The 27772-nt window shown below is 51.4% G+C and overlaps 1 protein-coding gene across 4 annotated transcripts in view; it reads left to right on the top strand.

Moving 5' to 3' along the window:
- DDX42 (DEAD-box helicase 42) overlaps positions 1-27772 on the top strand; it is a 459832-nt gene that overhangs the window by 73368 nt on the left and 358692 nt on the right. For all 4 annotated transcript variants that reach the window (XM_069634107.1, XM_069634109.1, XM_069634108.1 and 1 more), the window contains one exon: positions 5556-5706. In XM_069634107.1, the coding sequence (XP_069490208.1) occupies positions 5556-5706 (151 nt within the window). The remainder of the gene's footprint in view (positions 1-5555; positions 5707-27772) is intronic.

The raw sequence follows: 27772 nt of genomic DNA, 5'->3' as shown, positions 1-27772 counted from the left end.
AGGACAGCCACTCTGCTGGTTGACTGACAGCTAGGCTGGAATGAATGGGAGAGAACTGAATAAAAGGCGAGGCTTTTGGCTTGGAAGGCAGTTGACCACTGGACGAAGGAACCGAAGAAGAACTTGAAGAGGCCACCTGCTGCTGTGCTGAAACTCCAAATTCATATCGACAGAGAAGCCCCTGCAAGGACTACTTCTCCCTTTGAGTTGGTGGGACCAATCCACTCCAAAGTAAGCCACCTGGACATCTCAGAGCTAATTGAATTTCCCGAGTTGCTGCTGGAAACCAAATAGTCAGGGAGAGGAACACCAGATTGTGTGCGTTGCTTTTAAGTTGGCCAAGAGCTCCAGGAAGATCCTTTCGACTCCCAGGAGCCTGAGCCCACTCAACAGTGCAGGACCCCAAAAGCAAGGAAAGTCAATCTCGACAGCCAGAAACCGGAGTATTGCTGTTTGCGGTTGTTGCGAGGAGCTGAAACACAGAAGTGCCACTTGTTTGAAGATTGCCGGTTGCGAGCAGTGACCGTCCCATTGCAGTGCAGGAGTTCCCAGAAGTCCTCCCTCTTGTCCCCATGACTGAGGCCCAGGAACAGTTGAGATCCGAAGAGCTGCTCAGGAACAGAAGTCCTCTGCTGCACTTTTTCTTCAATGCAAAGGTACTGTAAAGTCTGAAGGAACTTAACTCTTATTGTAGAGTTGCTTGCATCTTCTACTACTCGCAAGCCTAAAGAGTTGTGGCCCTACATTGATTCTTCTTTTTCTTCAAAGACTTCTAAAACATTGTGCAAAGACCTTTCTTACTTAACTACCAGAAGTGCTTCAGCCCATATAGACTTTTGCCCATTGACTTTGGCTTTACCTGTTATACTGAATGATGACTCTTAGGGGATCCAAAAGTATTTTCCTGCTGAATATTTGTGGTCTCTTGTTTGTTCTAATAACCTTTTTCTTTGACCAAGTTCTAAGAGTATTCTAAATGCAACAGTATGATATTAATGTCCCCAGCACCCTAATTATTGAAGTCACATGGGGGTGTAGGTTGTGACTGTGGGCTATCCCAAAAGGGTCTTTACTGATTTAGAAACTAAGTGTGTAGTTTTGGAGTTTATTTGTCACTTTTATATTGCTCCCTTCTGAAGAAGGCTTATTCTAACTAACTAACTGACTGATACATACATTAATAATTGTGTATTCAAGAAACCTTGTGTGTTTATTTGAATACTTGTCACTGTGAATCTGTAACTCCCCTACAGCTCACATTGACCCTTCTTGAGATAAGCCTGGCTGCTCAACACGCTAACAACCCTTTGTAGTACAGACTTATACCAAAGGTTGGGTTCCTGTTGCTAGGAGGTCAGGGTTGTTGTAGTGCACCCAAAGGGTACTGCATACAATCTTGCCTAACGGGGGAAGAGCAGAGAGGGGCTTTGTATTCTGATGTGATCTTGTGGACTTCCCTGCTGGGGTTGAGGGCGATTCGAGAACCATAGAAGGATCTTTTGGCTTTCCTTACTTCGGCCTTGATCTGCTGGGCTAGGTTGGCTTTGTTAAAGGGAAACTGGCCAGCCTGCCATTTACATTCCAGGCAATGGTTGAAGGTTTTGAAGGCGGGTGTGAACCACTTGGGAGAAAGCCCTGCTTTTTGGGAGGGTGGGAGGATTCTGAAAGGGGTGAGGGGTGTGGGGGGAGAGGGCATCAGAGAGCCATCAGTCGAAGCGTTGGATGGATGTTCCTCCTAGGGGAGCGAGAGTGGGGTGGGAGGAGAGCAGGGGCTTGGCTAGGTCTGGGGAGACACTGACCTTGTTACAGAGGGGATCGGGGATGGGGGGGAGAAAGGGTCAGATGACGAGGGGTGGGGGATGGGGAAGTCGAGAGAAGATGGCAGAGTGGTCTGTCCTTACTGCGGGCGTGGGTTAAAGGTGGGGAGATCAAATTCGTGGAGCTCTATACAGCGTCAAGGGTTTGCCCTGCTATGTGGGTGTGGGCTGATACAATTTGGGCCATGTTGAGGGCTTCTAAGTTGTCTAAGAGGGCGGGTCATGAGGTTTGAGGGGGGGTGTCGAACCAGATGCCGAGGTCACCTAGCAGGGTAACCTGAAGGCTTTACCTTTCCCTCAAAAAGGCAGAACAGGTTCACAAAGCTAAATTGATCGGGGGTCCATAGAAACTATGGAGGGAAATTTGCCAAAAGAGAGATCTTCGTTCACCACTGCCCTAAAACAAACATCCATCACTGGAACTACTTTATCCCCGAGTGTTAGGAAAGTTTCTTTTTGCATCTTTCCCTCCTTTGATTTCTATGGTAGACCCTTCTTTTTGCTTTGTTTTTTAATCTGTATTGTTTGAAGGGAAGTAAGCTGAAGGCTTTACTTCTCTTGCCTTTTTCTCATTGTTATGGGAAAACTGACCAGTCCTTAAGACTGTCAGTACTAAGAAACTTGTTCTTTTTTTTCCCTTTTTGGAATTCTTGTATTTTTACCATTGCACACACCATCTTATAGTAGAGTGCAATTAGCATGATTAGCATCCTTGTAACTTTATAGCTGTTGGGTTTTTGGTTACTTTTTATATGTGCATACGACATGCTAGTGGCAGCAGTGATACTTTTACAATTTTTGTAACATTTTACTTGTGTGCTTTTGAAAGGTTTTTCGCTTGTTCTTTGGCCGTATTGTAGTTTGGCCTTCTTCCTGCCCTCTCAGTCCAGGATATCCCACCTATCAACATCTTGAGGGGCACGTGTTCACTGGCCACCATGCACTTGGTGCTACTAGTTATCCCAGAAGAACACCCGATGGGAGAAGAAATTCCTGTCAAGGCGCCAACAGCCACTCTAGCACCTAAAGAAGCAGAAAGAAACTTGCAGCTCACACAAGAATTTGGTATGCTGACAGAAAAAGGACGATCTCAACAGCGGGCAAGAAAGAAGAGCTCAAACTGTCTCAAAGGACTCTTCCGCACTGCTCAAAGGAATACCTGACGAGTATCTACTTTTTAGCTCAGCAGAGACTTTCTTTTCAGGCTCCTGGGGTACAAGCAGCTGCTAATGTCAAGTGGGTGCAGATAGTCTGATGGGAGCTAGTCCAGCTGGCCAATGACACAGGAAATGGGTTCAACGCCATCAAAGTTGAGCTGCGTGCCCTGAGACTCATGACTATGCAGAACCGCTACATGCTGGATTTGCTAACAGCCATAGCAGGAGGAATGTGTAAAAAGTTAGGAAGCAGCTGCTGCACTCTTGTATCCCCAGAGGATGCTGCGAATAGGTCACTATCCCACGTCATCGAGGCGGTGCACAATCTAAGTGTTCAAATGAAGAAATAAGGTGGAGTTCAGAACACAGATTGCCTATCGCTTGCCTTTGATTGTGTCCCGTCATGGATGGGGGCAGCAGTAAAACTACTGGTGCCTGTGATCATATTCTTCTTGGTCCTCTTCTGCACGTGCCAATTGGGTCTCCGATGATGTGTCAATATAGTTCCTAATAGTGCAAAGATATCATCAATTGGGGGAATCTAAAACCCTGTGCCATACAATAAACAGCAAAACTCAAACTAGTATTTCTGGGGTTGTAGATATGTTGGGTGGGGATGAGGGTGTTAATGTAGAAGTAATGAAAGGGGGCAATGTTGGGAAGGAACTAGGGTCGTCCCGCACCCCCAAGCGCTTTAGAATTAGGCGAGACTTCTTTTGACTTCTTTTAGGCAATATGGGCACTGGGAAGGCTTTTTCATGCAAATATAATCACTTACACCGACATGGGCAAAGGTAGTTATTGTTTAAAATATAAAGCACAATTAACTATTAGCTGTATAGATGTGTAATATCAAATCCTATGCATTTGTAAAATCTTAGTACGGTATGAGTCAAAAACTCGCCCTCTTCCTGGAAAGAATGCAGCCTACAGGCTTTGCGGTGTTCGCAGCACACAGTGACTCACCAGCTGTTTACTATCCGTCAATGGTCTATGAATAGGGGATTGACATGCTCATGCACACAATGCAGAATTATGAAAATAATGTTTAAAGGAGATTATAGGACCAGATAAAACCATGAGTAGAGTGAGTGAAATATGGATGGAATGAATGACAATTGTGTATACAAATTGTTTGGTTTTTCCTGGGGCTAGGCCTCAAGGTTTGTAAAAGTCTGCAGGGCTGCAATGTTTCTATGTAAGGTAGCAATATATTGAGTAGCATGTTCTAACAGAAATCGCTGACGATGAATAAAGGAAGACTTTGGGGCATCCCTTGTATGGAAGGTGACTGGTTTGGGATGGAGCCATGGCCCCTATCTAGTGACACAACTGCAGCAAGCCAGTAGTATATACACCCCTGCCTGGCATCACTGTGGCAGCAGAAAGGAACGGATGAGGGACAGAAGACTGTTCAGGGAGCAGAGTTCTTTGCTATCATGCTCATGTTCTGTAAGGTTACATTTGTTATCCTTACAAGATAGACTCTTGGCCTTACTTCCCTATAGGGGTGTATTTATTCTGGTGTGAGCGTAATTGGGGACACCCTTACACCTTTAAAATAACAATCTTCAGAATTCATCCAGCAATGTAATAAGAGTTAAACAGTTAATCGTGTTTAGTAAAGCAAGAAAAGCGCATTTCTCTGGTGGTCTTTCCAGCAATTAAATAGTTGAAGAAACTTGTGATTGTCTGAAGCTGGTGCATCTTCCTTTGAATTGAACAGAAACCATGACCTTGAGAAACACGACAGCAAGTAAAACTGCAGTACTTACAAAAGTGTATTAAATAACACTGCCACTTTGAGGCAACAAAGAGAAATGCAGGCCATCAACCTCAATAAACACTTTTCTAAAAGTCCCCCTTCATCCTCTGTAAGGCTTCCTTGAACGGCCGCGAACCAAGACTTTAAGCCATTGTAAGGTAAACTAATTGCACAATGTTTTTCCTACCTGCAACTGTAGTGATGTTCCATTTTTGCCTTATCCATATAAAGATCATATTTTTCTACGAATTCATTTTTGTTTGTGTATTTATCCTAGTATGCTTAAACAAGTATTTTCAACCAAGTGAGGTGGATGTTCCTGGGCTCCTGAAATAGGTGCAACAGTCATCACTTTTAAAATTGTATTCCAATTTTTGCTAGTCTATCTAGAGAAAATATTTTCTCATGCTTGCCCTGTGTGCGTTGCCTTACTGTATTTCCTTTCTCCACTCTGCTCCCTTTTTGAGAGTAGAGCTTGACTGCTATGCCATGTTTACCTGATAAGGAGTCATTCAATCTACTGCAGAGCCCTACAACAGTGGTGTGGATCGGACTAACTAAACTCTAAATTTAGAGGATCAAAAAATATTCTCGAATATTCAACCAGAGTATGCCCCTTATCACCAATTTAGTCCCTTCATAAACTGTTTCTCCCGGCCATTGTCTGTACTAGATTTGAGCTGTTTTGTTAATAATTTTTTTGTGAGCTGTTGCATTCCTAAAAGAAATGTGTCCTCAGTTAATCAAGAAACGGCAGTTGAGCGTGCATGTTGGGTTTTCAGATGTGCCACGTTATAAACTTTTCTTTTGTTGCAGCTATTTTGAAGATGAGGAGGAAGATTCCAATAATATGGATTTACCATACATTCCTGCAGAGAATTCACCAACACGCCTCCAGTTTAAATCGAAACTGGCAGATTCTGACAGTGAGGAAGACCCCCTTGAAGCATTCATGGCTGAGGTGGAGGCAAGTGGTTTTCTCATCTGCCCATGTATTACTTTTATTTATTTTATTCGGATTTGTAGAGCTCGCAACAGCCCAGGGGCATCGTGGCGCTTGTTACAGACAATTCTTAGTTACAGATAAATTAACATTTGCAATATGCTGGCTATTATTACAGACAATTTATAGTTCTAGTTCAAAATGAACAGTTGCAATTTAAAGTACAGATTGTGAGATTTTGAGTTTTCTTCTGAAGGCAAGGAGCGAGTTTTCTGCATATCTGTGGGTAGTGCGTTCCAGGATTTGGCGGCAATGTAAGAAAGCCTAGCCCGCCAGTTTTAGCCCTATTGATTTGTGGGATGTGGAGTAGGTTGGTGTATTGTGTCCTGGTGGATCTTGTAGAGGAGGATTTGCGAAGTGTCTCTGATACGGTGCGGAGAGGGAGAGGCATTCATGCGCGAGTTTGAGGATTTTGAAAGTGATTTGCTGTTTGACTGGGAGCCATTGAGCCGATTGTCTGGCCTGGGAAATATGCTCCCTTTTCGGGATGCTTAAAGCTGCACGAAGAGCATTGTCTTATGTGACTTGTAATCTGTTTAGATTTGTTTTGGCTGTACCAGCTAGTAGGGCATTGCAATAGTCTAGTTGCTCTGGCTATTGATACACAATTAGATTTGGATAGGTAAGGTTTTATGGCGTTTATGAGCTTGGTGGTGTGTGCGGATGAGGATGTGATAGCGCTGACCTGTCTAGTCATGGATAGCGTGGAGTCTATGTAGACCCCTAGGGTCTTGACAGATGTAGACACCGGGTTGATAGTATTATCAATGGTGAAGTTGGAGTACAATTTATCAAGTTCGGCTAGAGTATTTCTTTGACCTAGTATAATTATTTTGTTCTTATCCTCATTGAGGCAGAGGCCATTGACAGCCATCCAGGCCTGGATGGTGGTGTATATTGTGTCGAGTGCCTCGGCGTCTTTATCATATCATATGAGCCAGAGAGAGGTAAGAGTACCTGAGTATCGTCAGCGTAGTTTGTGTACGCAATACCAAGTGCGTCGTTTGTCGAAGAGAGGCTTTGTGAACAAGTTGTATAGTGTGGGTGCTTTGCAAGAGCCCTGTGGGACTCCGCAGTGGATGATGGTGGGGGTAGCGTTAGCTATTTTAGAGAATACCTTCATTGCTCTGCCTTCAAGGAAGGAGGTGACCCAAAGAGCTGCTTCTTTAGAGAAGTTAGCTGAGTGTGTAAGGTGTGACGTGAGGGTCTTGTGGTCCACCAGATCGAAAGCGGCTGAGAGGTCTAAGAGTAACAATAGGGATGGCTTGCCTTTGTCCATGATTTGGGTGATCTGATTCTTTAAGTCCACCAGGGCTATTTCCGTGCCGTGTCCTTTTCAGAAACCAGATTGCCTAGTCCCGAGGCTAGCGTTGGTTTCAAGGAAGTGTTGGATTCGGCTATGGGCAGCTTTGTCCAATATCTTAAGGAGGAAGGGCACAGTGGTTATAGGTCGGTAGTTAATTGGTTGTAGAGGGTCGAGAGTAGGCTTTTTTTAGAAGGGGTCGGACCCAGGCCTCCTTGAGGCTGTCTGGGATAATGCCTGTTCGGAAGGAAGCATTAATGAAAGCGGTCAGGAGCGGTGAGAGACTGTCTGCGCAGTCCTTGATGATCTTAGGAGGACTTATGTCCCCTTTACACATAGATGGTTTGAGTTTTTTGAGGAGGTTCCTTGCGTCTAATTCAGTGATGTCATTGAAGGTGAAGACTGGTTTCGTGGAGTTAGTAGGAATGGGAGTAGAATAGGTTTGCTTAGGCCCAGGATGAAGAGGTAGGGCTTTACAGTAATCGTAATCTTTTTTTAAATTTTATTTTTAAGGGGATTGATTTTGTTTAGCATGGCTGATTGAATACTGACACACCAGGCTACATCTTTGACGATTTCGTCTGGGGTGTTGGTACAATATGAAACTCCATTGTATTGCTGTACTATTGTAATCACTGATGCATGACTCCTCAAGAAGTAATTTCTGTGCCATCACTACTATATTTTGGAGAGCAGGTCGGGTACAGAGAGCGTTCAATTAAGTTAGGTACCTGCTCTACATGTCAATCTTACTAAATGAGTTCCTACAATCCAGTACAGGCAGCTGACATTTGTAAAACTTTCAGCTCTTAAAACTGTAGAAGGTATTCCCCACATTGCTTAGCACACATCCGAACTGACTCATTCACAAGTGATTGCATGCACCCAAGGAACAGTTCATACTAGGATTGTGTGACGGTCAATTTTTTTTGTGTGAAATTGTAGAGAATGAAGTTTCCTACCATTTCATGGTGCTTCATTCCAATTTGCCATTTAACACATTCATCTGTAAGGACAATCTTTTGGGTCTTGTTTTCCTTGAGTATTAACACTACAATTGTGTACATCCCCCGTCAACTGCTTAAAACATTTTTACGTATTCGGTGAATGCTCGTTTGTTAAGAAGGTTTTTCAAAGTCACCAACCAGCAAGGCTGACAGTAGATGGAAGGGGCAGCACTGTTGTGTAATGGAGTAAGTAAAAACACCCACACAGTTAAATGATAAAATATGTTTCACTCTACACAAAGGCATACTTTATTCAAAGGTAATTGGTGTTATTCTGCCCCTTTCATTCTTAGGATGACTTTGCTGCTTGGTCAATGGTACTTTGGTGGCTCTTTAAACGCCATGTGTTGAATAGGCGCATTATAAATATCCAATAATACTTAAGAGACTATCTTTGTTCAACAGGGGTTGTGAATAACCTTGCTAACCGTGCAATGGTAGGCCTGTGAGCTACCCTTTGCACCAAAAACATTACAAAGGGATCACTAGGGGTTCCTGATGGCACACCACATAAGGCGGAGGTCCGGGCAGGGGCTGTTATAGGAAAATCATGGAGGCCAATACAAAGGGAGAGCTCTCCCTTCACTTGATCCTTAAAAAGAGGATCATGTGTCCCTAAAACAGTAAAATGTTCACTCTCCTCAAGTCCATGAAAAATATCCCTGGAAATCCAGGGGGAGAGCGTATGATTTGCATAGAGCACATCTCCCCAAGACTGGTGGGCAGGGAAGAGAAAGGTTGAGAGTGTTGCCAGAATGAGGGGTAAGGGGGTATGAATAGCGTAACGGAAAGTAAGCTTGTGGCAGGTGCAATTTTTAGTTTTGGATTCACCAAGCGTGCAAGCAAGTTTGCTGCATTATTAACCCAATGTACCTAAATCCTGCTCTCGCCTATTTTTGTTTTTGGGCCATTCCTATGTTTAGGAAAACCATGAGGAAGGGCTAATTTGGCAATTTTTCAAACATGGGCTCATTATGAGCCCAGCCATGCAAGGTTTATGTTGGTTTGGACTTGTTAAACCAGTCCTTAGCCATGGACAGTCCAATACATATACTGTGTGGATGTACCCGACTGTTTAAACATATTTCAAAATTTGATGTATACAGTGAATCACACACATCCCTCTCTCTACCCCTCTTACTACAACACTCTCCTGGAACGATCACGCTCCTCTCTCTTCCCACCTTACACTCTCGTCGCCTCTAACACTGGCACTCGCCACACTGCCTTCCGTATTCAAGGACCCCCATACCATGAAAAGTGACAATGGCTGCCTTTGTATCTCTCCATTTCCAACACTCTTGACATCCTTGCCCCAGTCATTAGGGTGCGCATGAAGCCTCCAAAAAAGTGCAATTTCTGGTACGACTCTGATCTGGCTGGCTGACCCCAAACGCAAGTTTAGAGCAGCAGAACAAAAATAGGTGACCTTGGGTGCACCTTCTGACAAACTGGCCTGTAACCTTCACCAAACGCAATGTAGACTCTACATCCGGCCCCCCAAAAAAAAGTCCATATTCAAGCCTGCATCTCTGCGGCATCTAACACGGCCAAACTTTTCAAGTCTGCTAGGAATTGGCAAAACTTCTGTAGCCTCATCTGGCACTGGGCCCACCCAGGCCCTCAGCATGGCATTGGCAGCACATTTCACCAACAAAACCCTGGACATCCTTTCCCATCTCACTCCTTCACCAACACATGCACCAACATCCTCAGAGCCCTCTTCTGCCTCTCGCTCTCCTCCCACCCACCCCCCCTTGCCTGTTTCCCCCAGTTAAACCTAAGGAAGTCACTAGGCTAGTCCAGTCTATGAAGGCTTCCTCCAAACAGGTGGATCCATGCCCCTCCAAAACTATCAAGGACAACATTGACACTCTAGCCTTGGCAGACCTCTGCAACCTCTCTTTCGCCTTTGGAGTTTCCCCTCCTCTCTCAACACTCTGGTGCGCCCACTACTCAAAAAACCTGTTGACCACTCTACCCGGCAAACTATTGCCCTATTTCTATCACTCGTGTTGGTCGTCTCCATGATCATCAGTCTGGCTTCAAAGCATCCACAGGCACGGAAACTGCTCTCCTGAACACCCGTGAAGACCTGCTCTCAAATCTTGACTCTCATTCTCCCTCTGTCCTCATTCTCCTTGACCTCTCCTCTGCATTCGACACGGTGAACCATTACACCCTGATCCATCATCTCTGTGATACCCTAGACATCAGTGATAAGGCCCCGCGTGGCTTACCTCCTTGCTCTGACAGTCCATCCCAGGTGGAACTAGGGCCCTTTCCACTATCACTCTCTCTACTTGCGGGGTTCCTCAGGGATCTAATCGATTCTCCCCCCCCCCACCCCCCCCCTGGTTCTTCAATATCTACATTGCCGCCTTGGCCCACTTGATCTCATCCAACTTTGTGTTATGCGGATGACACTCGGCTCTCCTTCAAGCTACCCTCTGCTTCTTCTTCCTCGCTCATTTGTCTGTCCGCAATTCAGTCCTGGTGTGCAGCTAACAATCTCTGCCTTAATGCCAGTAAGACCGATTGTTCTCAGTGGGACCCCTGTTCCAGTTTCCCACTCACTCCAGCCGGCCTCCCTTGGCCCTGCACCCTAACCCACCATTGAAGCTAAAAACATGGGGGTCATCTTCGATTCCACTCTGTCATTCTCCTCACACATCTCAGATGTATCCAAAAAATCTCACTACCAGCTTCACCTCCTCCGAGGTATCCTACCTTTTCTCACTTTCCCCCAAGATACTCATTGTCTCCAAAGCTCTGGTTCTCTCTAAACTTGACTACTTTAACAGCCCCTTTCTTAATCTCCTTATCGCTACACTCAGACCTTTACAACTCATCTAGAACAGAACCGCGAGACTTGTCCTTGGCCTCATGCCCAGGGACTGCATCTCTCTGGCACTGAAATCCCTCCACTGGCTCCCTGTGGCTGCAAGGATACAGTACAAGACCCTCTGCTCTGCATAGTTCAAAAGGCTTTCTTGGGTTGGAGCCTGCACTATTTACAACACTCTCCCCAAATACACTCCATCTAGAGCACTCCGCCCATCCTCCTCCAACTCTGAGAGTGAGCAGTTTTTCCAGGCAGAGACTTTGGGGTGGGGGGGTAGATCTTTATCCTCTGCAGGGGCCTCCCTCTGGAACAGTCTCCCTGCCTCTCTCCATCTCAAGCCGGATCTCTTTAAATACTTCAAACATCTCAAGACCTTCCTCTTCTCCTCCGCCTTCTCTCTATCTCTCCCCTGCTATCCTCCGCTTTCTACCTATCACCTTCTGCGCAGCTTGCTGACTGGTCACCTGACTCGTCTCATAACCTTACAGGTTCCAGGCATCCACACCAGTCCCTGCACTTGCCTCCGGGCCCCTGCACTACTTGCAACCCTAAGAGACAACCCTCCGCACTAACCCGGCCCTCCTGGACCAGGCGCAATTCCCTTCGCCCATCCCTAGCACTTCCTGGCTGGCACTTGCACAATTTGAATGCACCTTACCCAGTAAGTTCGATAACTGTCTGATCCTTGTCTCTTCTCCATCAGCCCCACCCCTCCCCAAACCTCCCCCCCGCTCCCTGCATTGTGCACCTGAAACACTCTTGTTAGTGGCACATCATAAAGTCACAATAACCTACTCATATCCCTTCCTATCCTAACCGCTGGTCGCGCACTTGCATTGGTGTCAGTAATGCCTGTACCCCCTCTCAAAACCCCACCCACCCAACTACCTGGTAGCACTTGAATTTGCAGAAATGTCATCATGCCTAGTATGCTTCTTATTGTATATCAATTTGAAATTTCCAAGGCCTTATGAATGATTGTATCGCATATTCCCCTCACGTCTTGAATCGCCTTGAAGCACTCATTTTTGTGTATAAGCGCTTTATAAATAAAAAATACAACAAATGGCTAGATCACAGGATTTATAAAGTCCCAAGTTGTCGATTTGCTCCTGTTAAGGGAAGCAAGCAGCTATCAACTTGATGAAAAGGCTACAACATTGCGCAGTCAAAGAACAAAGGTTCTAACATTAAGAAAGATGGGGCACAGTCCAACCTGTGTGGGACTTCACAAGCCTCATCTCTTTGCATTAGTGACCCACCTCTTAACACAGGCCTGTACTACACAAGACGGTAGAGTGGCTGAGCAGCCACGGCTTATCTTAGGAGGGGTAATGTGAGCTGTAGAGTAGCACAATGAAATTGGTAAACACAAGGCATCAAATAAACACTTGCGCCGTTACATTAAATGTATTTATTTCTATATAAACAAGGTAAATTAAGCATTCTTTAAAAAGCAGAAATAATATTAACACTTAATGGAATTCATTTAAACAAAAAAAATGTAGGCATAGTCATTTCCTTCTATGCTAACATGTTCCAGCACATCAATCAAGGTCAGTATTGGCACTTGTTTTGGTTCACCATTACAAAATTGGGTTTGGGAGGGAAAATGGTTAAAGAGAACACTCTTTCAACTGGTTCAATAGATAGTTTTTGCCAGGGGAATGTAGGCTGCCTTTTATCCCTGCAATAAGTGTCAACAATTGAAACCTGTAAGGGAACAAGCACTGCCAAAGGCAAGAGGGTTCAGAAGAGGAGCCTATAGGAAACCAGGACAGCTAAAGTCAATGGGGCAGTTCCAGTTCTGTTGCAGCTTTTCTTAGAAAATGTTTAACCGTCGGGAGTTCTTAGAAAAATCGGTGGAGCCTACCTGTTGGAGTACAAGCTGGAAGGCTTGCACAGGTGAGTTGAGGTCAACTCTAGATGGGTGAACATAGTACTACCCAAGCCAGGAAGCACCACAATTGGCAAAAGGTAGTTATAACCCAAGCCCCACAGTACCTTTAGAATTGAAGAGGTTCCAGCTGGATGCCTTACTGATGCAGACCCTTGTTCCTGGTTCTTGGTCGTGGTGACGTCTGGCGGGCTTCTGCGGCAGCACGTCTGGCGGGCTTCTGCGGCAGCACTGTGGAGAGGGACTCGGCAGCAATCGATGCCACACTGTTCAGCGGCTTTGTGGTTTTGGTGCCTTTTTCTTAGCGCATAGAAAGAACAAAAAAGTCTGGTTGGATTTTCCTTGGTCGCCCAGCCCCGGACTCTGGTGAGGGGACTCTGGACGAAAATGTGCTGCTTCTGGAGGTCCTTGAAGGTGCCCACCAAGTTTTGGCCAGATTCGTTCTCTGGAAGATGATGCACTCAATGATGGTCAGGTGTCTCTGGGCATTGGGGTTCTGCAGCCTAGGAAAGGTGCTGCAAGTCGAGAGATGAGCCAAAATGAAGCGGGACTCGTGGCTGGTTGGTCCCGCAAGCCCAAAGGAGGAAGTCATTCTGCACGGATCTTCCCTGTCAAAACAAAAACTGGGTCAGCGCAGCTGCAAGGCTTCACAGGCACTTCTGCGGCCCTGCAGGGTGCTGCTGGCATCTCTGCTCATACTCTTCGGATATGATGTTCCAGTGGTCGACTCTGCCTGTAGTCCCAACAGCCTCGCCTTTTATGCAAACTCCCATTCATTTACAGCCTTGGGGCTGTCAATCACTTGGGGAGCGGGGGGGGGGCAGAGGCTGTCTTCCAGGACAACCAGCTGGCTAGTCAGAACTGGTTTCAAGGTTTCAATCAGGCACACCTAGAAACAAAGGACAGTGATGTTTCAGGACCCTCCCTCACTTCCTGCCTTTCCAGATACACTAGAGGCTTCAGGGCTGAAACCCGCCAAAGGCAAAAACACACAAAGGACCCGAACCTAGTTTAAACAATGGAGTAAAAGCCCAGAAGGGACAAACCAACAAGAAATGGCAAAGAAAAGGAGATAAGATTAAAGGTATCTCACTATTTTTTGGAACGGTAGTTCACATAAGAAAATGTATTTCAACATTAAGAGAAGTCCAAGGGACTTTTCAGTGGCACTGCAAAGAGGGTGCTGTCACTATGCAAATAGCAGATGCCTAAGGAGTTTACCAGAAGCCATTCAACAGTTAAAAATACAAGTCAGAAAACTCACATGGGTGAGTAGCAAAAGGCACCACTCACTCGGGAGGTTAAAAATCAAAAAGACCCCAGATTCGAGCTGGAGACCTCTAATGTTAAAGGGTTAATAATGCATCAAACTTGCTTGATGAATTCAAAACTAAATTGCACCTGCCACAAGCCCACTTTTTGTTACGTTATGCATACCCCCTTCTCCAGCATGGGGTCTGGCATGGATTCACATGCTCATGAATATTCCCCGTCGTCAGGCTGGGAATCCCCGGTAAAGAAAAAACCAGTATCAGTTTCGTTTCTGATCTGTCTTTCGTAGTAATAACCAATCACTGGTCTCTGCGTCATACTGACCACAGCCAATGACTGCCCTCTACCTAAGCACCGCCTCTGGCAGCCATCTTCAGATTTTTACCGCACGTTCATGTGTTGGGATCCTCGTGCTATTGCTCTCGAGCGTTAGTGCTATTTTTCGCGCTTTTTTCACAAAAAACTTCGATTCTTTCGTTCAAAGAGCCTCAAGCTCCACCGATCCTACATCCGATCAACGGGGACCCGTGTCGGATTCATCTGTGCCCCTCAAGGGTGAAGATTCGTCGAGCTACACTTCGGAGGAATCCAGAAGCTTCTCAGGCCCGGTCTCGGAGATGGCCCAGGAGAAGGGAAGCTCGACGCCCGGAAAGCTGTTCAGGGTCTGCCCTGGATGCCAGCTGCAGAACGTCTTCAAGGAGGACGAACACTCTTTCTGCCTTTACTGCCTTCATGAGGACAAGACGCACGTGGAGAAGGACTGTGCGTTTTGCGGCAACATGTCGGAACGGACCATGAAGGACCGCCATCAACGTCTCGCCAACTGGCTGGAGGGTAAGAGCCCGTCTGGCGAGAAGAAGAAGAAATCCGAGCGGTCTTCTAAGACCTTTGAGGGCGCCCCGGCGACGGGGGCCCAACATAAGGCCAAGCACCGCGAGTCCGCTGGCACCGGGAGCGCCGAACGGTCGGGCTCTACGGGCGCCAGGCAGGGCGCACCCTCCCCGGCACCATCAACCACGAGCCAACGCTCTGGGTCGGGTAAGAGGAAGGCCGAGCACCCGGCGAAGCTCCTGGAGAGGCCCCGGTCGAGCTCTAAGGCAGAGGAGGAGCGTGGCAGTGCCCCCTCCCTCAAGGATAAGGCGGTGAGCGCACCTAAGGTGGTGAAGGCTTTGATCCATCCGACCAAGCCCTCTATCGAAACGGTCGCGGCGGCCCTGGCTCAGCCTGTGGTGGCTGCACCAGTGGTGGCGACCTCAGGGCCCAGAATCTCCCTGCCTCCTCGGAGGGAGTCTTCCTTTGTGCCCATCGATAGGACCCCCGTGAAACCGTCCGTGGGGAAGAAGGGGGTGACAGGGCGTCGTCGTCGGAGACTCTGCCTCAACCTCAGAAGAGGAGCTGATTGAGGTCTTAAGCCACGGCCTAGGCGTGGAAGAAGGCCAGCCGTCGGAATGGACCCCGACGCAGGTGACGACGACAACATCGTCGAGGATACCGACAGGGCCCCTACTCGCCCGTCGGATTCCCCTCTGCCAGCGCCGCAAGACAACTCGGCGGCCATTTTGTTGGCCATACAGTCCTTATGCTCCGAGATAAGGACGAGGCTACCGTTACCGACGGAGGAACCTCTCCCGTCGGGGGATCCAGAACCGGGACCTTCTGGTGTTCCCCTTACCAAGAAAAGAAGGATCCATCCACCACCTCCTTTTCAACCGTCGCGCCCCTTCCAGCCCTCCTCCCCGTCCACCCGAGGGGATGATACGGGGACTGACACGGCAGCGACGGGTACGGACGACGAGGCATACGACGAGGATATTCCGTCGTCGCCTCCCACCAGGGCTTCTCCGCCCGACGAGATCGGATCTTTCCACTCCATGATCTCCAGGGCTTCCGAGCTTTTCCAACTCTGCCCTGAGGAGAAGAAAAAGGAAGGCTTCCTTTATCAGCGGCGCGAGGCCAAGAGGAAGACGGTCCTCTCAGTGCCTCTGTTGGACGACATTTGGGATGAGGGCCTTTCCCTCCTCAAGAACCCTTCCACGACGCCAGCTAGAAGAGACCGGTACGAGAAGAAGTACCGGGTCCCGGACACGGCCCCCCTGTGCCTCCGGGCGCAGCCTACCCCGGACTCTGTCGTCTCCGCGGCAGCCAGGAAGAAAGCGGGGGGGGGTGCGGCCTCCACATCGACTTCCCCGCCGGACGGCGAGGGAAAGAAATTGGATGCTATGGGACGTAGAGTCATCTCGTCGGCAGCGACGACGATTAAAGCAGCCAAAGCCTTGGCTATCGTGGCCCGCTATGACAGGGAGCTCTGGTACAAGATAGCTCCCCTACTGGATTTTCTGCCGGACGACAAGAGGGCGGAGGCCCTGGAGATCCTGCAGGAAGGTGAGGTGGCCTCGGACCACGCCATCACCGTGGCGACGGACATCGCCGACACCGGGTTCCGCCAGCTGGGCAACGGCGTTTGCCTTCGACGTCGCGGATGGCTCAAAGCTACGGATTTCCGGCAGGACGTCCAGACCAGAGTCCTGGACATGCCCTTCGACAGGAACAACCTGTTTGGGAAGACAGTGGACGATTCCCTTCAGGCCATCAAGGCGGATACTGAGACGGCCCGGGCCCTTGGAGTCCTGCAACGACGGACGCCCTTTCGGAGCGGCGGAGGCAAGGGCGCCTCCAAAGGTTCCGGCGGCGGTTTCGCTTCCTACCGTCAAGCGGCCCGCTCGTCGTCGCAAGAGGCCTACAGAGGACGAGGCAAGTCTAGCGGACCCCGCCGTCGTCGCCAAGGAGGTCAAGGCGGCAAGGCCGCGTCCAAGCAGTATTGAACCGGCCGTGGGGTCGGGCCCCCACCGAAGCACCCCGGTGGGAGGCCGGCTGGCAGGCTTCGTCAGCGTGTGGGAGTCCATCTCCACCGACCGTTGGGTGCTGGACACCCTGGCCCGGGGCCACGCGCTCGAGTTTCAAAGAAGGTGCCCGCGCGTCCCCCCCGTGGCCAGGAAAGAACTTCACGTCCCTCAACTTCTCCTGGAGGTAAAGGCGATGCTCAGAAAGGGCGCCATCGAACTCGTCCCAAAGAGGCTTCGGGGCTCCGGAGTCTACTCGAGATACTTCCTCGTGAAGAAGAAGACGGGAGGATGGCGCCCCATCCTAGACCTGCGACGTCTGAACAAGTTCATCAAGGCGCAGAAGTTCCGGATGGTCACCCTCCAGCACGTCCTGTGTCAGCTGGAGGAAGGAGACTTCCTATCGTCGTTGGATTTGGAGGATGCCTACTTCCACATTCCCATCCTAAAGGGGCACCGCAAATTCCTCAGATTCGTGGTCCAATGGCGTCATTACCAGTTCAAAGCCCTTCCCTTCGGACTACGGTCGGCACCCAGGGTATTCACCAAGTGCCTCGCACCGGTGGCGGCGCAGCTGCGCCGCGAGGGGATTCACGTCTACCCCTATCTGGACGACTGGCTCATCCGCGCCAAGACGAGGGAGCTCGCAGTGGTCCACATGGCAAGGACCGTCCAACTCCTCACGGACCTGGGATTCTCCGTGAACTACGCCAAATCCCACCTGGTGCCCGCGCAAGTCGCACTGTTTCTGGGAGCCAGGCTCGACACAGTGTCCCTTCTGGCCTCCCCGTCGGAGGAGAGGACCAGGACCATCTTGGGCAAGGTGCAACGGATGTTGGTGGCCGACGCGGCCAAAGTGAGGTCCATCAAGTCCCTCCTCGGGATGATGTCTTCCTGCATCTACCTCATTCCCATGTGCAGGCTCCGGATGCGCCCGTTGCAAGAATTCCTGGATGCGCGCTGGATCCAGACGATGGGCAGCTTCGAGGAAAGGATCAAGCTCGACGAGAGTTTCCGACGAGCGATACGGTGGTGGGGCACCCGCGCGCATCTGACGGCGGGCATGGACTTCCAGACCCCAGCCCACCAGGAGACTGTGACCACGGATGCCTCCCTGGAAGGGTGGGGAGCGCACACCGAAAATCTGCACGCAAGGGGACTCTGGCTCCCGACGGAGAAGTCCCTGCATATCAACGTCCTGGAGCTCCGTGCAGTGTTTTGGGCCCTCAGGTCCTTCCTTCCGTCCCTCAAGGGCAAGGTGGTGAGGATCTTCACGGACAACACCACCACCATGTTTTACATCAGGAAACAGGGCGGAACCAGGTCCCCAGCGCTGTCCAAGGAGGCGCAGGACCTGTGGCATTGGGCCGTTGCCCAAGGGATTTTTCTGGTGCCGTTTCATCTGGCAGGGATAAAAAACACCATCGCCGACTCACTCAGCAGGGAGCTGCGCTCGTGCCACGAGTGGGAACTACGGCAGGATCTGGTGGATCGCCTCTTCCGACGGTGGGGCACACCCCAGATCGACCTGTTCGCGACGGCGACGAACACCAAGTGCCGGAGGTTCGCCAGCAGGTTTCCCCAGACGAGGAGCATGGGCGATGCTTTCTCGTTCCCCCTGGGAGGGCCTGTTCCTCTACGCGTTCCCTCCCTTGCCTCTGCTAATCCGGCTCGTCAACCAGCTCAAGAGGTCACGGTGCAGGATGATCCTCGTCGCACCTGCGTGGCCGAGGCAGATATGGTTCCCGGACCTTCTGGACTTGTCAGCGTCCCCGCCGATCAAGCTGCCGGCGGACGCGGATCTACTCTACAGGGAAGGAGGCGCCATCCTCCACCACGACCCGAAGTCGCTGAACTTGCAGGCCTGGCTCCTGCAGCGCTAGAGTTTGGAGGATACGACATACCGGCCGATTGCAGAGAGGTTCTTGCAAAGGCCAGGGCGTCCTCGACTCTTAAATGCTACGGACACAAATGGAAGAGGTTCTCTGTCTGGTGCCACGCACAGAAGATTAACCCTCTACGGATTACGGCCCCCCAAGTACTGCCGTACCTGCTGACGCTGGCCAAAGCTGGTCTGGCACACGCGTCCATCAAGATTCATCTTGCTGCGATCTCCCGATACACCAGAACCACGGGGCGGACGTCCTTGTGGTCTCATCGTCTGGTGAAAGAGTTCATGAAGGGACTGTTCAGATCGTTCCCGCCGGTGAAGGCTCCGGCCCCGGCGTGGGAGCTCAACGTGGTGCTGACCAAGCTCATGGGACCTCCGTTCGAGCCTCTGCACTCGGCCCCGTTGAAGTTTCTATCGTGGAAAACAGCTTTTCTTGTGGCCATCACCTCCGCACGACGAGTGGGAGAGATCCAGGCCCTTTCCTGCAAGGCCCCGTACTTGACTTTCCACGACACGAGGGTAGTGCTCAGGACGCACCCCTCCTTCATGCCCAAGGTACCGTCTGACTTCCATCTCAACGAACCCTTGGTGTTAACTGTGTTCTTCCCGTCGCCTTCGTCGCCGGCTGAGAGGACTTTGCACTCGCTGGATGTAGCTAGAGCGCTGAAGTTCTACGTGGACCGCACGAAGGTTTTTCGGAAGACGTCACAACTCTTTGTGAACTTTGGACCTGTCAATCAGGGGAAGGCTCTCTCGAAGGCTTCCATTTCCAGATGGCTCTCCGGCTGTATCATGTACTGTCATCGGTTGGCAAACCGACCGCTGCCTGGCCGTCCGAGAGCCCATTCCACCAGAGCGATCGCAGCTACCACAGCGTTCTTTTCTGGTGTGCCCCTGCTGGACATATGCAGGGCTGCTACGTGGAGGTCGACGCACACCTTCACAAAGTTCTACTGCGTCGATCGGGATTCCAGGGAGGAGTCCAGGGTCGGCCAAGCAGTGCTGCGCAACCTGTTCGCCTGAGGTGAGCCTGGTGAGGAGGTAAGATGCTTAATGTTGAGTTTGATGTAATGCTTAATGTTGAGCCTTTGCCACCTCCCGTGGTTGTGCATGTGTGTACTGCTATGTATTCTTTATTCATGAGCATGTGAATCCATGCCAGACCCCATGCTGGAGAAGGAACAAGTTACTTACCTGTAACTGTTGTTCTCCAGCATGGGTCTGGCATGGATTCACATGCGAACCCTCCCGCCTACCCCTCTGCGGCTCTTCACTTGGTCATACTGCCACTTCACGTGCTTCCAAATCTGAAGATGGCTGCCAGAGGCGGTGCTTAGGTAGAGGGCAGTCATTGGCTGTGGTCAGTATGACGCAGAGACCAGTGATTGGTTATTACTACGAAAGACAGATCAGAAACGAAACTGATACTGGTTTTTTCTTTACCGAGGATTCCCAGCCTGACGACGGGGAATATTCATGAGCATGTGAATCCATGCCAGACCCATGCTGGAGAACAACAGTTACAGGTAAGTAACTTGTTCCTTACCCCTTACTACAACAACCCTGACCACCTGGCAATAGGAACCCAACCTTGGGTAGAAGTCTGTACTACACAGGTTGGTAGTGTGATGAACACCAGGCTTATATCAAAGAGGGGTCAATGTGAGCAGTAGGGGAGTTACAGATTCACAGTGACGAGTATTCAAATAAACTCTTACAAAGTTTCTTGATTTAAACAATGATTATTTATCAGTCGGTTTGAGTAAGCCTTCTTCTCCAGCATGGGGTCTGGCATGGATTCACATGCTCATGAATATTCCCCGTCTTCAGGCTGGGAATCCTCGGTAAAGAAAAAAATCAGTATCAGTTTCGTTTCTGATCTGTCTTTCGTAGTAGTAACCAATCACTGATCTCTGCGTCATACTGACAACAGCCAATGACTGCCCTCTACCTAAGCCCCGGCTCTGGCAGCCATCTTCAGATTTTTACTGCACGTTCAAGTGTTGGGAGTCCTCGTGCTTAGCTCTCGAGCTTTTACTGCGTGTTTCGCGCTTTTTCAGGTGAATTTTCACATTTTTTCAGTTAATCGAGCCTCAAGCTCCACCGTTTCTACTCCCGTTAACGGCTACCCGTTGCGGGATTTTCCTACGCCCCTCAAGGCTGAAGATTTCGTCTAATCAACTTCTTGGAGGATTCCAGAAGATTCGCGGCCTACTTCGAGATGGCCCAGGAGTTCGTCACCCGGTCCCAAGCTGTTTTGCAGCTGCCCTGGATGCGGGCTGCAGAATGTTTTTAAGGGAGACGAACATTCGCAATGCCACTACTGTCTTCATGGGGACAAGACTCATATAGAGAAGGACTGCCAGTTCTGCAAGAACTTGTCGGAGCGGACCATGAGGGACCGTCGATCCCGTCTCGCAAGCTGGTTGTAGAAGGGCTCGACGGGTGAGAAGAAGAAAGGGTCCAAGCAAGCTTCTAAATCCTGTGCAGGCGCCCCGGCGACGGGGGCCCAACACCAGGCCAAGCGCCGCGAGTCCGCTGGCTCCGGGAGCGCCGAAAGGTCGGGCTCTTCGGTCGCCAGGCAGGGTGCACCTTCCCCGGCACCGTCAACCACGAGCCAACGCTCCGGTTCGGGGAAGAGAAAGTCCGAGACCCCGGGTAAGCTTCGGGAGAAGCCCCGTCCGATCTCGGAAGAGGGGGAGCGAGGCGTCGCCCCTCCCCCGAAGGAGAGGGCCCGGGACGCACCTAAGGTGGTCAAGGCCCCTACCCAGCAGGCGAAGGCCTCTATCGAGGCTATCGCGGTGACTCTGGCCAAGCCGGCAGAGACACCTCCAGCGGAGACCGCCTCCGGGACTAGAGTTTCCCTGCCGCCAAGGAGGGAATCCTCTTTTCAGCCCATCGTCGTGGCTGCCATGATGGAAGAAGCGAGGGGGGGCAGGGTGCCCTCCTCGAGCTCGGAGTCCGCCTCGGAGGAGGAACTGACCGAGGCCGTGAGGAACCTCCAAGTCCAATTCGAGAAGGTTCAATCCAGTCAGGAAGATCCTCGGGAGATAACCGAGGAAGACGACGATGGTGAGGAAGAGCGGCCTTCCCTTCCGGCGCAGCCGGATCCTAGGCCTCAGGATGGCTCGGCGGCCATTTTGTCTGCCATCCAGTCCTTATGCTCTGAGATAAGGACGAGATTCCCACGGCCCAGACCGGATGACCCTCAACCTGGCCCGTCGGGAAGTCCTCAGAACAAACGACGGAGGACCCAACCCTCTCCTCCGCTCGCCCCCGTAAGGCCTACAGTTCCCTCCTCATCCTCCCACGAGTCTGGAGATGACGGTGCGTTGGGCTCGACGACGGGTTCTGAGGGTGACGACGACGGAACAGGTCTCACGTCTCCCGTCGCACGGGCCTCGCCACCCGACGAGATTGGCTCATTCCACGCCATGATCGCCAGGGCGTCCGAATTGTTCCAGCTCTGCCCGGAGGAGCAGAAAAAGGAAGGTTTCCTCTATCAGCGCCGGGAGGCCAAGAGGAAGACGGTCATCGCGGTGCCCCTAATCGATGACATCTGGGAGGAGGGCCTGTCGGTTCTTAAGAACCCCTCCACGGCACCAGCCAAACGGGACCGGTACGAGAAGAAGTACTGGGTCCCCAAAACCGCTCCCCTGTGCCTCAGGGCCCAGCCAGCGCCAGACTCGGTCGTCTCGGCGGCGGCGAAGAAGAAATCGGCGGGGTCAGGAGCCTCGACGTCGAATTCCCAGCTGGACGGCGAGGGAAAGAAGTTGGACGCCATGGGGTGGCGGGTCGTTTCGTCGACGACGATCAAAGCGGCCAACGCCCTGGCGATCGTGGCCCGTTACGACAGGGAGCTCTGGTTTAAGCTGGCCCCCATATTGGACTTCCTGCCGGACGACAAGAGGTCCGAGGCTCTGGAAATACTGCAAGAGGGCGAGGTGGCGTCGGACCACGCCATAACGGTGGCAACCGATATTGCCAATACCGGGTCCGCCAGCTGGGCAACGGTGTTTGCCTACGACGACGGGGTTGGCTCCGGGCGACCGACTTCCGTCAGGACGTCCAGACCAGGGTATTGGACACGCCGTTCGACGGCAGCAACTTGTTCGGGAAGGCGGTGGACGAATCCCTCGAAGCCATAAAAACTGACACGGAGACGGCCCGCGCCCTAGGAACCCTTCAGCAACGACGGCCCTTTCGGCGCTCCAGAGGCAGAAAGGGATCCAGCGGTGGCTCGTCCTACCGCCAGGCGGCACGTTCCTCGTCTCAGGAGGCCTACAGGGGTCGCGGCAAGCAGGGAGCGCCTCGCTGCCGTCGGCAAGGTGGCCAGGGCGGCAAGGCCACCACCTCCAAGCAGGACTGAACCGGCCGTGGTCTCGGGCCCCCACCGAAGCACCCCGGTGGGAGGCCGGCTGACGAACTTTGTCGGCGTGTGGAAGTCCATCTCCACCGACCGTTGGGTGCTGGATACCCTGGCAAGAGGACACTCTATCGAATTCCTGAAGAAGTCCCCTCACGTTCCACCTGTGGCCAGGAAGGAAAATCACGTCCCGCAACTGCTGTTGGAAGTACGGGCGATGCTCAGGAAAGGCGCCATCAAGCTTGTCCCAAAGAGGCTCCGGGGCCCCGGGGTATACTCAAGGTACTTCCTCGTCAGGAAGAAGACGGGCGGCTGGCGCCCCATCCTGGACCTTCGTCGTTTGAACAAATACATCAGATCACAAAAGTTCAGGATGGTCACCCTCCAGCACGTACTGGGACAGCTGGAGGAAGGCAACTTTCTATCGTCGTTGGACCTGGAGGATGCATACTTCCACGTTCCCATCCTCAAAAGTCACCGAAAGTTTCTCAGGTTCGTCGTCCAGGGACGCCACTACCAATTCAGAGCACTGCCGTTCGGATTGAAGTCGACCCTCAGGGTCTTCACCAAGTGCCTAGCACCAGTGGCGGCGTGGCTGCGCCTGCAGGGGATTCACGTCTACCCCTATCTGGACGACTGGCTCATCCGCTCAAGGACGAGGGAACTCGCCGTCGAACACACTGCGAGGACCGTCCAGCTACTCACAAACCTGGGATTCGCCATAAACTACCCAAAGTCCTACCTGGTGCCGTCGCAGGTGGCCCTGTTTCTGGGAGCGAAGCTCGATACAGTGAGGCGCCTGGCGGCCCCGTCGGAAGATCGGACGAAGACCATTCTAGGCAAAGTGCAGCGCCTGCTTGCCACGGACGTGGCCAGGGTGAGGTCCATCCAGTCCCTCCTGGGGATGATGTCCTCTTGCATCTACCTGGTGCGCCTCTGCAGACTACGGATGCGCCCTCTTCAAGAATTTCTCGACGCCCGTTGGATGCAGGCGACGGGCACCTTCGAAGACGGGGTCCCCCTCAACGAGGTGTTCTGGCGGGCGATTCAGTGGTGGGGCGTTCAAGCGCACCTCACGGCGGGCAAGGACTTTCAGACGCCGGCGTACCAGGAGACGGTGACGACGGACGCCTCCCTGGAAGGTTGGGGCGCCCACACCGGAGATCTCCACGCAAGAGGCCTCTGGCTCCCGGAGGAGAGGCTCCTGCACATCAACGTCCTGGAACTCCGAGCCGTGTTCTGGGCTCTCAAATCGTTCCTCCCGTCGCTCAAGGGCAAGGCGTTGCGGATCTTCACGGACAACACCACGACAATGTTTTACATACGGAAGCAGGGAGGCACCAGATCCCCAGCCCTATCCACGGAGGCACAGGAACTGTGGCACTGGGCGGTCGCCCAGGGGATGTTCCTGGTTCCCTTCCACCTGGCAGGAGAAAGCAACACCATCGCTGACTCGCTCAGCAGGGAGCTGCACGCGTGTCACGAGTGGGAACTGAGCCAGGATCAGGTGGATCTACTTTTCCGACGATGGGGCAAACCCCAAATCGACCTGTTCGCAACAGCGACGAACTCGAAGTGCAAGAGGTTCGCCAGCAGGTTTCCCCAGCCGAGAAGCATGGGCGATGCATTCTCGTTCCCCTGGGACTCCCTATACCTGTATGCGTTCCCTCCGTTGCCGTTGCTGCTTCGACTCATCAGCCAGCTCAAGAGGTCCCGGTGCAGGATGATCCTCGTCGCACCGGCGTGGCCGAGGCAGATCTGGTTCCCGGACCTTCTGGACTTGTCAACGTCCCCTCGCATCAAGCTGTCGGCGGACGCGGACCTTCTCTCCAGAGAAGGAGGCGCCATCTTCCACCACGACCCGGCGTTGCTGAACCTGCAGGCCTGGCTCCTGCAGCGCTACAGTTTGGAGGCTACGATATACCGGCTGATTTGCAGAGAGGTTCTTGCAAAGGCCAGGGCGTCCTTGACTCTCAAATGCTACGGTCATAAGTGGAAGAGGTTCTCTATCTGGTGCCGAGCACAGAAGATCAACCCCCTACGGATTACGGCCCCTCAAGTGCTGCCGTACCTGCTATCGCTGGCAAAGGCTGGGCTAGCCCATGCCTCCATTAAGATTCATCTGGCGGCGATCTCCAGATATACCAGAACCACAGGACGGACGTCCCTGTGGTCCCATCGACTGGTAAGAGTTTATGAAAGGGCTGTTCCGGTCGTTCCCGCCGGTGAAGGCCCCGGCCCCGGCGTGGGAACTTAACGTGGTGCTGACCAGGCTCATGGGGGCCCCCATTCGAGCCGATGCACTCCGCACTTATGAAGTTTGTGTCGTGGAAGACTTCGTTCCTGGTGGCCATTACCTCCGCACGACGAGTGGGAGAGATCCAGGCCCTATCCTGCAAAGCACCGTACTTGACTTTCCATGCCTCGAGGGTGGTGCTTAGGACGCACCCCTCCTTTATTCCCAAGGTGCCGTCGGACTTCCATCTTAACAAGCCCTTGGTGTTACCTGTTTTCTTCCCATCTCCTTCGTCGCCGGCCGAGAGGACTTTGCACTCGATGGATGTGGCTAGAGCACTGAAGTTCTACGTGGACCGCACGAAGAGTTTCCGGAGGACATCACAGCTGTTCGTGAACTTTGGACCTGTGAATCAAGGGAAGGCTCTCTCGAAGTCTTCTATTTCCAGATGGCTCTCCGGCTGCATCTTGCACTGTCACCGGTTGGCTAACCGACCGCTGCCAGGCTGTCCGAGAGCCCATTCGACCAGAGCGATCGCTGCTACTACGGCGGTCTTATCTGGTGTTCCCCTGCTGGACATCTGCAGGGCTGCTACGTGGAGGTTGACGCACACCTTCACGATATTCTACTGCGTCGATCGGGATTCCAGGGAGGAGTCCAGGGTCGGCCAAGCAGTGCTGCGCAACCTGTTCGCTTAAGGTGAGCCTGGTGAGGAGGTAAGAGATGCTTAATGTTGAGTTGTTGTATTGCTTAATGTTGAGCCTTTTGCCACCTCCCGTGGTTGTGCATCTGTGTACTGCTATCTATTCTTATATTCATGAGCATGTAAATCCATGCCAGACCCCATGCTGGAGAAGGAACAAGTTACTTACCTGTAACTGTTGTTCTCCAGCATGGGTCTGGCATGGATTCACATACGAACCCTCCCGCCTACCCCTCTGCGGCTCTTCACTTGGTCATACTGCCACTTCACGTGTTACCAAATCTGAAGATGGCTGCCAGAGGCGGGGCTTAGGTAGAGGGCAGTCATTGGCTGTGGTCAGTATGACGCAGAGATCAGTGATTGGTTGCTACTACGAAAGACAGATCAGAAACGAAACTGATACTGATTTTTTCTTTACCGAGGATTCCCAGCCTGACGACGGGGAATATTCATGAGCATGTGAATCCATGCCAGACCCATGCTGGAGAACAACAGTTACAGGTAAGTAACTTGTTCCTTCAGAAGGGGCAATATAATAGTAACGCACACATAGACTCCAAAATGCACTCTTAGTTTCCCTAAATCAGCAAATACCCATTTGGGATGGCACACACAGTTCCTACCCCCTCAGGTGACTTAAATAGCTAGGTCACTGTGGACATTAATATATCACTGTTGCATTTAGAGCAATACTTAGTAGGTCAAAGAAAAAGATTATTAGAATAAAACAAGAGATCTCATGAAAAATATTCTGAAGAAGGTATGTTTTTTGGTAACCCCCAATGCAAAGTAAGTTAACCCCTTCTTGGAAGGAAGACAAAAACAAGGTTGGAGGGAAGAGTCATTCAGGGAGCCAGACCAGGCCAAAGTCAATTGGGCGAAAGTCTAGGTGAGCTGAAGTAATTCTCGCAGGTAGGTAAAAGTCTTGCACAGTGTTTTAGAAGTCTGTGTAGAAAAGAAGAAATCAAAGTAGGGTCACAAGCTGATTAGGCTTGTGAGGTAATGCAGCTGTTAGCAACTCTACAGAAGCAACCAAGACAAGTCTCCACTTAGAACAAGTGAGGTTACATAACAAGAGGTAAGTTCTCTTAGACTTTACGGTACCTTTGGTTAGAAGAAAAACTGTTCCAGCTGGCTTCTGTTCCTGTGCAGCTCTGCAGATCCTGTGTTCGTGTGCCTCAGTCGTGGGGGCAAGAGGGAGGACGTCTGGAGGACTACTGCACTGCAATGGGACAGTCGGCGACAGAAAAGGACCAACTTCTATTCAGTGGTACTTCGCGGTTTCAGCTCCTTGCGTCTCAGCAAATAACATCACTGCGGACTCTGTTTAGATGGGCTTTCCTTGCATCTGGGGTCCAGCACTCTGTTGAGGTGGCTCAGGCTCGGTCAGTCCTGCTTCCTGGGAGTCCGGAGGATCTTCCTGGAGCTCTTGGCCAACTTTAAAGCAACACACACACAATCTTGTTGTCCTCTCCCTGGCTCTTGGGTTTCCAGCAGCAACTGCAGTGGAGATGCAACCAGCTTCGAGAGGATGTCCAGGTGGCTTACTTTGGAGTTGATTGGTTCCACTAACTCAAGGGGAGAAGTCGTCCTTGCAAGGCTTCTCTAGTCGACGCGAATTCGGAGCTTCAGCACAGCAGCAGGGCTTCACCGGGCAAACCAACTATCCG

The sequence above is a fragment of the Ambystoma mexicanum genome, chromosome 13 (assembly GCF_040938575.1).
Source record: "Ambystoma mexicanum isolate Mex_15411 chromosome 13, UKY_AmexF1_1, whole genome shotgun sequence".
NCBI classification, from domain to species: domain Eukaryota; kingdom Metazoa; phylum Chordata; class Amphibia; order Caudata; family Ambystomatidae; genus Ambystoma; species Ambystoma mexicanum.
The sequence above is the reverse complement of the archived record's forward strand: the minus strand, read 5'-3'. Positions and strand labels throughout refer to the sequence as shown.